At 39.3% G+C, this 16,292-nt stretch overlaps 1 protein-coding gene across 1 annotated transcript in view; it reads right to left on the reverse strand.

Annotated features, from left to right (window-relative positions):
- itpk1b (inositol-tetrakisphosphate 1-kinase b) overlaps positions 1–16,194 on the reverse strand; it is a 47,306-nt gene extending 31,112 nt beyond the window's left edge. The window contains exons 1-3 of the mRNA XM_058090804.1: positions 15,972–16,194; positions 15,373–15,571; positions 8,296–8,320 (exon numbers count right to left, since the gene is read on the reverse strand). Coding sequence (XP_057946787.1) covers positions 8,296–8,320; positions 15,373–15,467 — 120 coding nt within the window. The 5' untranslated portion in view covers positions 15,468–15,571; positions 15,972–16,194. The remainder of the gene's footprint in view (positions 1–8,295; positions 8,321–15,372; positions 15,572–15,971) is intronic.
- Positions 16,195–16,292: the final 98 nt, after the last annotated feature.

Here is a 16,292-nt window from a genome sequence, read left to right on the forward strand (position 1 = left end):
AATCGGTTCTTCCTTATCCAATTTTCAACAATTCCTTTATCCAAATCTATTCAGAACTTTTCAAATTCTTTTGAAGAAAAGCACACCAAATATATCGCACCAAATAAATCCACAAAAATTATTCTACATTTTTTTTGGATCAGTCTTTGATATTTTGTAGAACCTGTGGCAAACATTTCCTGTATTTTTTATTTTTTTTCGATCATTTTTTGTTGCGTTATGTGCATATATATGCCGAAAATGGTCCTATTTTGCAATGTTAAAAAATCCTTTAAAAGATTCCTGGATCCAGACAGTGATTCGGATCACCACTAAAATTTAATCGGTTCTTCCTTATCCAATTTTCAACAATTCCTTTATCCAAATCTATTCAGAACTTCTCAAATTCTTTTGAAGAAAAGCACACCGAATATATCGCACCAAATAAATCCACAAAAATATTCTAAACTTTTTTTGGATCAGTCTTTGATATTTTGTAGAACCTGTGACAAACTTTTCCTGTATTTTTTATTTTTTTTCGATCATTTTTTGTTGCGTTATGTGCATATATATGCCGAAAATGGTCCTATTTTGCAATGTTAAAAAAATCCTTTAAAAAATTCCTGGATCCAGACGGTGATCCGGATCACCACAAATATTTAATCGGTTCTTCCTTATCCAATTTTCAATAATTCATTTTTCCAAATCTGTTCAGAACTTTTCAAATTCTTTTGAAGAAAAGCACACCGAATATATCGCACCAAATAAATCCACAAAAATATTCTAATTTTTTTTTGGATCAGTCTTTGATATTTTGTAGAACTTGTGACAAACTTTTCCTGTATTTTTTTATTTTTTTTCGATCATTTTTTTGTTGCGTTATGTGCATATATATGCCGAAAATTGTCCTATTTTGCGTTGTTAAAAAATTCTTTAAAAAATTCCTGGATCCAGACGGTGATCCGAATCACCACTAAAATTTAATTGGTTCTTCCTTATCCAATTTTCAACAATTCCTTTATCCAAATCTATTCAGAACTTTTCAAATTCTTTTGAAGAAAAGCACACCGAATATATCGCACCAAATAAATCCACAAAAATTATTCTACATTTTTTTTTGGATCAGTCTTTGATATTTTGTAGAACTTGTGGCAAACTTTTCCTGTATTTTTTATTATTTTTTTCAATAATTTTTTGTGGAGTCATGTGCATATACATGTCGAAAATGGTCCTATTTTGCAATGTTAAAAAATTATTGAAAAAATTCCTGGATCCAGACGGTGATCCGGATCACCACTAAAATTTAATCGGTCGTTCCTTATCCAATTTTCAATAATTCCTTTATCCAAATCTATTCAGAACTTTTCAAGTTCTTTTGAACAGAAACAAACATAAACTACACTGTGCTTGGCTGAGAAATGAAAGTCTAAAAGTTAACTTTTGGTGCTACAATGCCAATGCAATAAAGATAAAGTGTTATTGTTTGGCTCCTGTTGACCAAAACCTGGACAACCATGGCCAAAGGTTTTTATTCATGAATCGTCAAGTGACTGAGATTATTGTTCTTTCTGGTTTTGGATTTGTTCTCTACGAGCAAGCTCACAGGGGCATGAATGATTTATTTTGTATACACTGTTGCACTTGACGTCTTAGCGTGAGAGAACATACTATGTGCCTGAGAGGCTGAACATCAACGTTAAGTTCATCCTGGTACAAATAGGACAGGTTGTACTGATTAGTAGGGTTGTACCGATCCGATATTGATAACAGATATTAGCAAAAACCAACAAAATCGGACTATATCGGCTTGCAAACGCAACAACAGTGTTTGCTAGCATGCTAACAAGGTAGCGTGAGGCAGTAAAAACCCATGCTCTAACTACAAAACTACTATTCGGCGAAAATTCACTTAACATAGTCGGGTCTGGAACTAACTAATCCCAATAAACAGGACAGGGGAACCTATAATACTCATTTTTGGCCCTCGTCGACTCCTATAGAGAAGCTACACACAATAACCCGCACAGAAAGCTTTCTAGATCTTCATGAATCTGCTCCTATCCCAGCTGTATGTCCTTGGATTTCCAAAACGGTCTGCTTTAATTGATTCCACCCACATCCCGAGACAAAATAGTACAACAGCTGGGATAGGCTCCAGCAACTCCCACGACCCTCGTGAGGATAAGCGGTAGAAAATGAATGATATTCATGACCAAAATGAAAATTTCCAAAAAAATGAATTATTACTGCATTCTTATTTATGTATTCGCTTTCTAAATAAAAGCATGTCCAATGACTCGGTTAGGACAGGGGAACCTATAATACTCTATTTCACCCTCATGTACTCCTATAGAGAAGCTACACACAATAACACGCACAGAAACCTTTCTAGATCTTCATGAATCTGCACCTATCCCAGCTGTATGTCCTTGGATGTCCAAAATGGTCTGCTTTAATTGATTCCACCCACATCCCGAGACAAAATAGTACAACAGCTGGGATAGGCTCCAGCAACTCCCACGACCTTCATGAGGATAAGCGGTAGAAAATGAATGAAATGAATGGCCAAAATGAAAATTTCCAAAACAGTGAATTATTGCTGCATTCGCTTTTTAAATAAAAGCATGTCCAACGACTCGGTTAGGACACGGGAACCTATAATACTCTTTTTCGCCCTCATGTACTCCTATAGAGAAGCTACACACAATAACCCACACAGAAAGCTTTCTAGATCTTCATGAATCTGCACCTATCCCAGCTGTATGTCCTTGGATTTCCAAAACCGTCTGCTTTAATTGATTCCACCCACATCCCGAGACAAAATAGTACAACAGCTGGGATAGGCTCCAGCAACTCCCTACGACCCTTGTGACGATAAGCACTATAAACACTATTTTTACTGTATTCCACTTAATGCAATTTTTGTATCAAAACAGGAGTTCAGCTGATCAATATCCTACGTGTCACTATCCCTACCCTCACTTCAAACATTAGCTAAACATTTCAGACGCGTTAGACGCGTTAATCATCAATCACGGCCACCCGGCATCGAATTCCGCAACACGGTGGGGAAAAACAGCCCGCAAATACCCGATAAAAGACAATCACTGGTTTGTCTGCAACCCGCGGGAATCAATATCGAGTTGAGAAACATGCCATAAGTTATCTTTACATTTCTAAACATTTATCATATCATAAAAAAGGTAACTCAGTAACTGTCTTTGGACAGCTCAGTCAAACGATAACAATTTACTGTGATGGTGTCTCATTCAGAGAGTCAATATCGGCGTTCCGGGAGGGGGGTTGGTGCATTAATCGCATCAGATCGGAGCTAATGTACATTGTCCCGAGAGCTGCAGACAAAAGAGGTCAGTATCGATGAGCTTGTGCATAACAGCTTGCAGCCGTGGCGAGTTTCCGAGGCAGCATAATAATGCGATACTGAATGTAAAAATAAAAAGGACTCCCCCGCCAGCCAGCTAGCCAGCGCCTGAAGAAACAATTATGTAAAAAGTACAAATAAAACAGAAGCGGCCTCTGTTTTCGACTGTGACGATTCTCGTTGTGATAAAAGCGAAGGGGTTCCCACACGCAAAACTGGAAAACTCCCTTGGGTGGCTTTATTTAGAAAAGATCCCTTTTCCACAACAGGACGTCACCGCCAAATCTCTGGAGAATCCAACTTATACCACATTAGACATTTTGTGAAGGTTTTACAATAAATTGCCAACTATAATAAAAAGAAGGCTGCACGGTGGTCGAGTGGTTAGCGCGCAGACCTCACAGCTAGGAGACCAGGGTTCAATTCCACCCTCGGCTATCTCTGAGTGGAGTTTGCATGTTCTCCCCTACACTACCACCACATAGTTTTACTATTGGTATAATAATCTTTTTCTGAAATTCCACCAGACCAGGGTTCAATTCCACCCTCGGCTATCTCTGAGTGGAGTTTGCATGTTCTCCCCTACACTACTACCACATAGTTTTACTATTGGTATAATAATCTTTTTCTGAAATTCCACCAGACCAGGGTTCAATTCCACCCTCGGCTATCTCAGAGTGGAGTTTGCATGTTCTCCCCTACACTACCACCACATAGTTTTACTATTGGTATAATAATCTTTTTCTGAAATTCCACCAGACCAGGGTTCAATTCCACCCTCGGCTATCTCTGAGTGGAGTTTGCATGTTCTCCCCTACACTACCACCACATAGTTTTACTATTGGTATAATAATATTTTTCTGAAATTCCACCAGGCCAGGGTTCAATTCCACCCTCGGCTATCTCTGAGTGGAGTTTGCATGTTCTCCCCTACACTACTACCACATAGTTTTACTATTGGTATAATAATCTTTTTCTGAAATTCCACCAGACCAGGGTTCAATTCCACCCTCGGCTATCTCTGAGTGGAGTTTGCATGTTCTCCCCTACACTACTACCACATAGTTTTACTATTGGTATAATAATCTTTTTCTGAAATTCCACCAGACCAGGGTTCAATTCCACCCTCGGCTATCTCTGAGTGGAGTTTGCATGTTCTCCCCTACACTACCACCACATAGTTTTACTATTGGTATAATAATCTTTTTCTGAAATTCCGCGAGACCAGGGTTCAATTCCACCCTCGGCTATCTCTGAGTGGAGTTTGCATGTTCTCCCCTACACTACTACCACATAGTTTTACTATTGGTATAATAATCTTTTTCTGAAATTCCACCAGACCAGGGTTCAATTCCACCCAGGCCATCTCTGTGTGGAGTTTGTATGTTCTCCCTGTGCATGTGTGGGTTTTCTCCGGGTACTCCGGTTTCCTCCCACATTCCAAAAACATGCTAGGTGAATTAGCGACTCCAAATTGTCCATAGGTATGAATGTGAGTGTGAATGGTTGTTTGTCTATATGTGCCCTGTGATTGGCTGGCCACCAGTCTTGGCCAAAATGAAAATTTCCAAAAAAATTATTATTTCTGTATTCACTTTCTAAATAAAAGCATGTCCAACAACTCAGTTAGGACAGGGGAACCTATAATACTCATTTTTGGCCCTTGTGGACTCCTATAGAGAAGCTACACACAATAACCCGCACATAAAGCTTTCTAGATCTTATATAAATTCCTATGTAACTACACAAACGCCTACAGAGTTAATAAGAGGTTTTATAACGGCAATGGTTTGACCCTGGAAGATAGTAATTCAATTTCCATTATTTCCCATGAGAAAAAAAAATGTCATCTAAATTTGAACACAGATTGGAATCCCCCAGGGGGGTTTGGCCTTACGTACCGCGTGTTGTGACTGGAAAGCTCATTGCATGCTGGATGCAGTTGTTATGCATTTGTGAATTATGTAATACACGGCTTGATGATATGTATTCAAAGTGTAGCTATATTGGACTTAATTCAGTACTTTTGAAAAAAAAACAAAAAAAAAACCGGATTAAGCCCGTGTGTAAAATGTTTTCTTTTGTTTTGCCAGAAATAGAATGAATCCATCCTTGGATATATACAAGGCTGACTTGTTATCGCTACAATTTGTTAGTTAGTTGGACCACCGGAGCAAGGTTGGGTAAATAAACTGGTCATTAATTCTACCCGTGTTTTTCTAGAGACCTTTTATTTGTGACGAATTGCACATTTTCATTACTAGCGACTTAATGAATGTCTTCATCTATTTCCACAGTGGACATTTATGATCCTCTCAAAAATGGGGAAGCTATTTTTTTTTTCTATCAGTGTTTCAAACATGCCTTAGAAACTGCAGCATTGACTTAAAAAAAAAAAAAAAAACTGTTGATGGATTGTTGAGTGTGTAATTCACCGAGGGAATAGGAGAAGACAGCTTTGTACACAGACTTGTGTAACAGGGTCGAGGCTTTACAAAGACTGTCATTATTTTTCCCTCGTGATCCGGCCATTATAGTACAGGCGCTGACTGGCATTGGGTGCATCGCAGTGAGTGGAATCACTGGTGTCAGTAGGTATCAGTGGAAGATGAGCTATTTTTTGACAGCACGGCAACAAACATCAAGTTTGTGTGTCCAGTAAATAAATGTAAAATCTAAAGGGCTGTTTAAGTCCCTGGATCTGTGAGGTGCTGTCTGTGCGTCTGAAAAGCTGAAAGCACAGTGGGAGGCAAAGCATGCTTACTTTGGGATTATTCCCACGACTCGGGCTCAAACTGGGTGTTCTGGTATCGACGGCGCAGCAAGAGAGGGAACAAAATAATTGCAAATTAAAGGACAGACAGTCAGGACTACTTTCTCCTTCGTCTTCCAGTAAGCGACTGAATCCACGGTGTGTCATTGCTTTACTCATCTATGGCTAGCATTCACTGGAGACTTATTCGTGTGATTGGGTGTCAGGGTCTCATTATTAGAAGTCAGCTGATTAAAAGTGTGTACATTTGTTTCTGATTGGAAAAAAATGAAAAAAAAATATGACGCCTATCAAGGAAAGGGAGAAACCTGAAAAGCAACTGCATAGTTCAGTGTTTCCCGGAGGACTGCGATCTATATGTGGCTTAGGGTAGGGCGCAACATTGTCATCCATCATCATTGTCATCCAATACTTCTCTACAAGAGAGGAGAAATAAGGAGAATGATCTCAGGGAAGAACTAAATTTGAAACACTTCTATGCTAGGACTACGTTATGCTAGCCATAGCATTTCAGTATGTGGAATCGAACTATGGAATGGATTGAGTAAGGACCTCAAACAATGCGCAACGATGAGCCAATTCAAGAAACAATACAAGCAGTTGATGTTTGCTAAATACAAGGATGAAGAGTCTTGAACCAGTCATGATGTGCTATATATATATATATATAGATATTTATCACTATATTGATGGTTACTATGGTAACCATCATGTCATTGGATGGTCATATCACCTCGTACTTTGGTATGTGATAAAAAAAATAAAAAAAATTAATTAATTAATGAAAAAAAAACTTTAACTATATTAGGAAAGCAGGAAGTGAACAAATGTAACAGTTACTGATTGTAAAAGTACCAGATGGAGGGGTAGGATTTAATAAGCTTTGCTTCTTCCTACTCCTTTTGGACATGTGGAACTGTGAACTGATTATGTGATGCATTCAATTGTAATCTGATGCATTTTCAAATGAAATAAAACCATTAAAAAAATAAACAAAATTAAAAAAATTTTTTTCTGATTTAAAAACAAATTTTTTCTGATGTATTTTTTTTATAAAAAAAATTAAATAACTTTAAATTTAAAAAATACAATTAAATAAAATTAAATTATATTAGGAAAGCAGGAAGTGAACAAATGTAACAGTTACTGATTGTAAAAGTACCAGATGGAGGGGTAGGATTTAATAAGCTTTGCTTCTTCCTACTCCTTTTGGACATGTGGAACTGTGAACTGATTATGTGATGCATTCAATTGTATTCTGATGCATGTTCAAATGAAATAAAACCATTACCATTACCAAATTTGCATAATTATGACACAACAAATAAATTTTTGATGTTCCCGGCCTTCTTGTGTTTTGACAAGACGGACCAGAAGGAGTCTCCAGAAAAAGTCACTTGATTTGCCGCTAGTCACTTTTTTTCCCCCCACTTAAGTCACTAGGCTGGCAACACTGAATTGCCACCTGCTACATCTTCTTATTCTCTGGCAGTCCAAGGGTGTTGTATGAGGTGTGCTAAGAAGCAGAGCTTACGATGTCATAGACTGTACAGAGTTGTCACAACAAGCTACACAAATAGTCCCATTGCAATGTGTTTATGAGTGACGGCTATCACTCGCGGGGGAACACCCCGGACTGGTCACCAGCCAATCACAGGGCACATATAGACAAACAACCATTCACACTCATATTCATACCTATGGATATTTAGCGTCGCCAATGAACATGTATGTTTTTGGAATGTAGTTTCTGTCATGGAAAACTAAACATGGTGTGGTAGCCAAAGACATCGCAAGCATCTGTCAACGTCTTAAAACGCCAATACCTTAAAGAAGCATACGTCAGCTAAGCCTATTGTCACATTGTCTGCAAACAACGGCATATGCACGTGAATAGAATCCACCATAGTTTAGTGCCCACACATCATTTTACACATGTGGCCCCAGGTGTTGAACCCAATTTCCATCACAGCTCAAGAATGCGTCGGCAGATTTTGGCTCAGAGCAAAACAACTAAATCAGACACGTAGGAGGGAGAAAACTTGTAGCGGTGTGAAGAAAGAAATAAAACTGTCCATGAAAACTGTGATTTGGTGCAAAAGCAGGAAAGCTTTGCCGTGATTTAAACTTAAGACTACAAAAAAAAGAAACATTGACTTACCTGAATCACTTCTATCCCTCTTTTCCTGAAAAAAAAAACAAACAAAGAACACATCTGTTAGATCCGATTAAGGAATTTAGTTGGACTTATATGATAGGAACACAGCCAAGTTTGGTCAAAAAAAAGGGAAAAGTCTTCCCTTTTTTTTGACCAAGAAAAGGGAAATTTGCGGTCAGTGCAATATAGTACAGTACATATACAGTACACAATTTCACAGTGTGGATTTGACTCTTGATCTTCTGTGTTGGCACTTTTCCTGTAGTTAATTAGTCATTACAATGGAACCTTGGTTAGCATCTGCCCTGGTTAGCAGGCTTCAAAATTCATGCATTCATTCACTACCGCTTTTCCTCACAAGGGTCGCGGGGGTGCTGGAGCCTATCCCAGCTGAACACAGATTGGGCGAGAGGCAGGGTACACGCTGGACTGGTAGCCAGTCAATCACAGGGCACATATAGACAAACAACCATTCACACTCACATTCATACATATGGACAATTTGGAGTCGCTAATTAACCTAGCATGTTTTTGGAATGTGGGAGGAAACCGGAGTACCCGGAGAAAACCCACGCATGCACGGACGGAGAGAACATGCAAAATCCACACAGAGATAGCAGAGTGTGGAATTGAACTCGGGTCTCCTGGCTGTGAGGCCAGCGTGCTAACCACTCGTCCACCGTGTAGCCTTGATATCTATTATTCATTCATTCATTCATTCTTTTTCTACCGCTTATCTTCACGAGGGTCACGGGGGTTGCTGGAGCCTATCCCAGCTGTCTTCGGGCGAGAGGCGGCGTACGTCTTGGACTGGTGGCCAGCCAATCACAGGGCACATATAGACAAACAACCATTCACACTCACATTCAATTTGGAGTCGCTAATTAACCTAGCATGTTTTTGGAATGTGGGAGGAAACCGGAGTACCCGGAGAAAACCCACGCATGCACGGGGAGAACATGCAAACTCCACACAAGAGTTAACCGAGGGTGGAATTGAACCCTGGTTTCCTAGCTGTGAGGTCTGTGCACTAACCACTCGTCCGCCGTGCAGCCTCGGCTTCAAAATTGACACCATAATTTCTGAGTACATTTTCAGTTTAGTGTACAATATGGCATCCTATTAGCTTCCCACTTCATGGAACCATGAACCGTAAGTCGCCTGACTCTTAAAAATGTGTTTTAAGTTTTACAATAATTGTTTTGAAACGAGTACAACCTGGAAGTCAACCTGTATCAGGCAACAATAAGTGTGAAGGTCACTTATTATGTAAATATATGTCCATAGAGTTTATGTCTATGAGTTAAATTAAGCTAATGCAACTATGTAAACGGTTACATATGCAGAAAGACTGTTTTAAATAAATAAAAACAAAAAAAGCTAACTGTTGTGGTGCAGATCGTAGGATCAGTGCAACTCATCTACAACCTGCGGACATAATTTGGATTAAAAAGTCCTTAAAAATTCAATTCTACGAAACAATACCTCGACATAAAACAAAGGCTCCAACAAACAGAAGACAAATTACCTCAAACAAACCAACAAAGGACGAAAAACTTGCATGGCCAAAAAAACCAGTTAAGTAGCATCAACTCAGCCTTGTCCAGCCTGGTTGTTTTTTGAGGTTACATCCCCATGGCAACAGCAGCCCGGGCTATTCACTGCTACACAACAATGTGGACATTTAATACCGCAGCTGCTGGCTCGTTTCATGCGATGTGAATGGGGTCGTCGATGGTTTCATCCCATCTCAAATATGTAAGATCGCTTCTATAATTGTGACGACGGCACATAGAATGTTAGCAGGCCACAACGCCACAAGAATGTTATTGTCAGAGTCGGTATCACGTATCCATTAAGTCCAAGATGAGCTCGATGCCTGACGGTGTGTGTAGACTAGTCGCAAAGTTTAGTGGGCGTGTCGGTGCGCTTAAGTAACCGGGATAAATTTGGAATACAGATGACACTGTGGTACTTGAACCTAATATGCTCATTTTCCGGCCCTTTGAATTGACTTGTGGACTTATACTATAGAGCAGATACACACAATAACCAGCACAGAAAGCTTTCTACTTCTTCCAGAATCTGCACCTATTCAGCTGTATTTATTTGGATTTCGTGTTTCCTGTGAAAATGGTCCGTTTTAATCTATTCCACCCAGGACCCGCCTCCAGGCACACCCACTCTGCTGTGGTTGGTCACACTCTAGAGTGCAGAAAATTACTTTCGGTGTTTTTTTGTTTTTTTTTAATGAAAACGGATATCAATTTTACAAATATGGGCCAGTTTATTCATTAAATCAAATACAGTTTTGGCATGTTTCATACAAATAACTTTGAAGCTAAAAATTACCATTCAAGATAGCATTTTCAAATGTTAACTTTGACAGCCCTGATTCATAATGAATAAATTTTATTTTTTTAATGTGTAGAGAGCCAATAAAAATGAGGAAAAACAAGGAAATAGGGGACCATTCAACCAGTGTTAAATTAAATTAAATTAAATTAAATTAAATTAAATTAAATTAAATTAAATTAAATTAAATTAAATTAAATTAAATTAAATTAAATTAAATTAAATTAAATTAAATTAAATTGAATTAAATTAAGGCTGGCGACCAGTCCAGGGTGTACCCCGCCTCTCGCCCCAAGACAACTGGGATAGGCTCCAGCACCCCCGTGACCCTCGTGAGGAAAAAGCAGTAGAAAATGAGTGAATAAAATAAAAATAAAAAAATAAAAATAAAAAAAAATAAAAATAAAAATAAAAATAAAAATAAAAATAAAAATAAAAATAAAAATAAAAATAAAAATAAAAATAAAAATAAAAATAAAAATAAAAATAAAAATAAAAATAAAGGCTGGCGACCAGTCCAAGGTGTGGGATAGGCTCCAGCACACCCGTGACCCTCGTAAGGAAAAAGCGGTAGAAAATGAATAAATTAAAATTAAAATTAAAATTAAAATTAAAATTAAAATTAAAATTAAAATTAAAATTAAAATTAAAATTAAAATTAAAATTAAAATTAAAATTAAAATTAAAATTAAAATTAAAATTAAAATTAAAATACATTCACCTGCTTTAACTTGCAAATTTGTTTTTTTTTCATGATCCTACATTGTTCAAGCAGGTTGAGCTTGATGGATTTGGTCATTTACAAAGTAGATATTTATCAAGAGGGAGGTCTTTAAATGGCTCAAGCTCAAGTGTCTGGAAAGCATCACTGAGAGGTGCACCTGACCAGCAGGATTCTCCAGTCCAGCTGCATAAGACAGGCGGGAAGCAGTCGCTCTCTCCAAGTGTCAGCTACGGGCCACACGATGACCCAACAAACCTGATCGACCACAAGTACTATACCGCATTTTTTGTGGAAACCCCTTGAATAGCATAACATTTTTTTTTGTTAACAAGCAAAGACCTTTTGAAGACACAGCAAAAAAAACAGCTGATGTCGACATGCGAGTGTCGACATAGGAGAGTCACCTTACTTCCATCTTTGCCTTCCTCTTCAAAATGACTTTTTATTTCTCATAAAGTGACTAAAGTGACATAAAGCGAATGACACACATGTCACAAGAGAACCAAATTACATCTTTATCACAGTCAACCATGCGCAAAAATAAAACATATCTTTTTTTTACCATTTAAATGTCACGTTTCTTGCTTTGGCACAAAGTCCACATGAGGTGTAAAGTAGGTGGCAATGATCCAGGGAAGGACCTGGTAGTTGCTTGGGAGTTTAAAAGAGATTAAAAATGTTTTGAGGATTACTGTGTGGTAATCTGTGCAGGCGCAATCAGGTCACTTTAGTGAGGCAACAGCCCTCTTGGCTCTGACACTCGCCAGTGAACCCTCCTGATAAACTGTTCCTACAGTAACTCATTCTCATCCAATATAGATAATATGTTAGTGTTTCCTAGGGTCCAATTTGACCGACTTCATGACAACTTACATAACGTTTTAATATGGATTGAGTAAGACCCTTAAACAATGCACAACGATGAGCCAATTCAAGAAACAATACAAGCAGTTGATGTTTGCTAAATACAAGGATGAAGAGTCTTGAACCAGTCATGATGTGCTATATATATATATATATCACTATATTGACACTTACTATAGTACCTATTATGTCATTGGATGGTCATATCACCTCATACTTCGGTACGTGATATTAAAAAAAAAAAAAAATAATAAATTAAAAAAAAACTAAAACTATATTAGGAAAGCAGGAAGTGAACAAATGTAGTGAACAGTTACTATGGTACCCATTAATAATTTTTTTGTAATTTTATGATCATATCACCTCGTACTTCGGTACAGGACTAAAACATTTAAAAATATATAAATTAAAAAAAAACCTTAAACTATATTAGGAAAGCAGGAAGTGAACAAATGTAACAGTTACTGATTGTAAAAGTACCAGATGGAGGGGTAGGATTTAATAAGCTTTGCTTCTTCTTACTCCTTTTGGACATGTGGAACTGTGAACTGATTATGTGATGCATTCAATTGTAATCTGATGCATTTTCAAATGAAATAAAACCATAAAAAAAACAAAATTAAAAAAAAAAAATTCTGATGTATTTTTTAATAAAAAAAAATTAAATAATTTTAAATTAAAAAAGTACAATTAAATAAAATTAAATTATATTAGGAAAGCAGGAAGTGAACAAATGTAACAGTTACTGATTGTAAAAGTACCAGATGGAGGGGTAGGATTTAATAAGCTTTGTTTCTTCCTACTCCTTTTGGACATGTGGAACTGTGAACTGATTATGTGATGCATTCAATTGTAATCTGATGCATGTTCAAATGAAATTAAACCATGAACAAATTTGCATAATTATGACATTATGACACAACAAATACATTTTTGATGTCCGCTGGCCTTCTTGTGTTTTGACAATATCGGTGTTCATGTGGGGGCACAGCAGGACCGGAAGACAAATACCTTCTTTCATGATAGAGTCTCCAGAAAAAGTCACTTTTTCCCCACTTAAGTCACTAGGCTGGCAACACTGAATTGCCACCTGCTACATCTTCTTATTCTCTGGCAGTCCAAGGGTGTTGTATGAGGTGTGCTATGAAGCACACTGTACAGAGTTGTCACAACAAGCTACACAAATAGTCCCATTGCAATGTGTTTATGAGTGACGGCTATCACTTAGCGGAGCCTATCCCAGCTGACTTCAGGTGAGAGGCGGGTCGACACCCTGGATTGGTTACCAGCCAATCACAGGGCACATATAGACAAACAACCATTCACACTCACATTCATACCTATGGATATTTAGCGTCTCTAATGAACATGTATGTTTTTGGAATGTAGTTTCTGCCATTTTCCGCCATTTTGCCTCAATTGCTTCAAAACACCCGCAAAGCCTGTTGCCTATTATATGACTACATTCAGCAAAATAACATCCATGAATACTTTCCACGACGGCACACCTCCGACGCCTTGAACTGCAAATCGCTTGAGCTCGATGAATAAAGTTAAAACAAGTTTTCTACGGCTTGTGACCTGGAAAAACAATTACACACATTCTTTATTTTGCTCCAAGTGCCATGTCTCAACAAGCTCTAACTGGAGTCACAACGGACACATCCTTTGCCAACTAAGGGCTTGACTTTTACTCGGGTAATCCCTCGGGGACATTCATGCCAACAAAACAAAACATAGACAGAGAATAGTAGTAATAGTGAAGATTTGGAATGAAAAGTTACATTCATGTGCAAGGGATCTTCTGTATTTTATATGTACAACATTCAGTCACGGGCGGCACGGTGGTTTAGTGGTTAGCGTGCAGACATCACAGCTAGGAGACCAGGGTTCAATTCCACCCTCGGCCATCTCTGTGTAGAGTTTGCATGTTCTCCCCGTGCATGTGTGGGTTTTCTCCCACATTCCAAAAACATGCTAGGTTAATTAGCGACTCCAAATTGTCCATAGGTATGAATGTGAGTGTGAATGGTTGTTTGTCTATATGTGGATAGGCTCCAGCACCCCCGCGACCCTTGTGAGGATAAGCGATATAAATGAATAATAGATATCAAGGCTGCAAGGCGGATGAGTGGTTAGCATGAAGGCTTCGCAGCTAGGAGACCCGAGTTCAATTCCACCCATCTCTGTGTGGAGTTTGCATGTTCTCCCCCTGGTTTTCTCCGGGTACTCCGGTTTCCTCCCACATTCCAAAAACATGCTAGGTTAATTAGCGACTCCAAATTGTCCATAGGTATGAATGTGAGTGTGAATGGTTGTTTGTCTATATGTGCCCTGTGATTGGCTGGCTGGCGACCAGTCCAGGGTGTACCCCGCCTCTCGCCCAAAGACACCTGGGATATGCTCCAGCACCCCCCGCGACCCTCGTGAGGAAAAAGCGGTAGAAAATGAATGAATGAATGAATGAATGTTCTTACTAGGTGGCACGGTGGTTTAGTGGTTAGCGTGCAGACATCACAGCTAGGAGACCAGGGTTCAATTCCACCCTCGGCCATCTCTGTGTGGAGTTTGCATGTTCTCCCCGTGCATGCGTGGGTTTTCTCCGAGCACTCCGGTTTCCTCCCACATTCCAAAAACATGCTAGGTTAATTGGCGACTCCAAATTGTCCATAGGTATGAATGTGAGTGTGAATGGTTGTTTGTCTATATGTGCCCTGTGATTGGCTGGCCACCAGTCCAGGGTGTACCCCGCCTCTCGCCCGAAGACAGCTGGGATAGGCTCCAGCACACCCCGCGACCCTCGTGAAAAACTGTAGAAAATGAATGAATGAATGAATTTAATTGCCATTTAGAACCCACAAGTCATGCTGGGAAGCTCACAAACAGGAAGTAACCCAGTTATGGGTTTAACATGCTCGGTTAATTAGCGACTCCAAATTGTCCATAGGTATGAATGTGAGTGTGAATGGTTGTTTGTCTATATGTGCTCTGTGATTGGCTGGTTGGCGACCAGTCCAGGGTGTACCCCGCCTCTTGCCCAAACACAGCTGGGATAGGCTCCAGCACCCCCCTCCCGCGACCCTCGTGAGGAAAAAGCGGTAGAAAATGAATGAATGAATGAACATTCAATCACATACCTGCACAAATCTGCAAAAGCATGAAAATTCAGCTTCTTCATCTTCTTTTCACTGAGCCAGTATCCGACTCTCCGGCCTTTTAGGAAAGTCTGCATCTCCACAGAGGTCCTGGATCCCCTCCCTGGCCTGGATGTCAATGATGTGACAGCCTGACTGACTGACTGATTGCTTGCTTGATTGATTGGGCGAGGGATCACACCTAAAAGAACAAAAATATCCACTTGAAGTCTCTCCACTCTTCAAACCTTATGACTCAGCTGCAAACAGACGTCTGTCAAGTATGCAGTCAACACAATATGACATAAGAAAGAAATACAGGTTGTTTGCTTGCAAGCGTGACAGTGAATGTGGAGCATCAGGCAAACTCACACTAGCGCCCCTACAAGCTAACTTCACTTGCTAGCCTGGTTAGCTGGCTAGCCCCGGTAGTCAAAACGATAGCAAGCGACGTGGACGTTAAGAAGCTAAAAGAGAAATATATTCCAAATATTCCGATATCGAATATAAAAAAATGTAAACGCGCTCAAACACATGAAATAAGTAGCCTGACTGTGAATCATAGTCGCGGACCAGGCGCCGTGGCGAGCGAGCTAACTAACCTGGCAGTTTTTGGCAGTCCGCCCCAGTGAATGAAGGTCCTCTTCGGGGAACTAGCTCGGGTAGTTTCCCATTCTCAGCGCGCCCGATGGTGCAATGGGAAGAAGTTTCCAGGCAAGATGACAGTTGACAGGCACAGCTGGACTCACGTTGCGATGTTGCTGGTGTTTTCTCCCCCTGTCTACGGGCTCTACTGCCTGCAACACACCCAGGATTCAGGAGGCTGGTGATGCCTCCACGGGCAGCTCGGAAAATACGCGTTCTTACTTCGTTTGTGGATTTTTAAATTCTAGTCATTACAATTCAACGTCTACTTCTACCTC

Source organism: Doryrhamphus excisus, chromosome 13 (genome assembly GCF_030265055.1).
Source record: "Doryrhamphus excisus isolate RoL2022-K1 chromosome 13, RoL_Dexc_1.0, whole genome shotgun sequence".
In the NCBI taxonomy this organism is placed as follows: Eukaryota; Metazoa; Chordata; class Actinopteri; order Syngnathiformes; family Syngnathidae; genus Doryrhamphus; species Doryrhamphus excisus.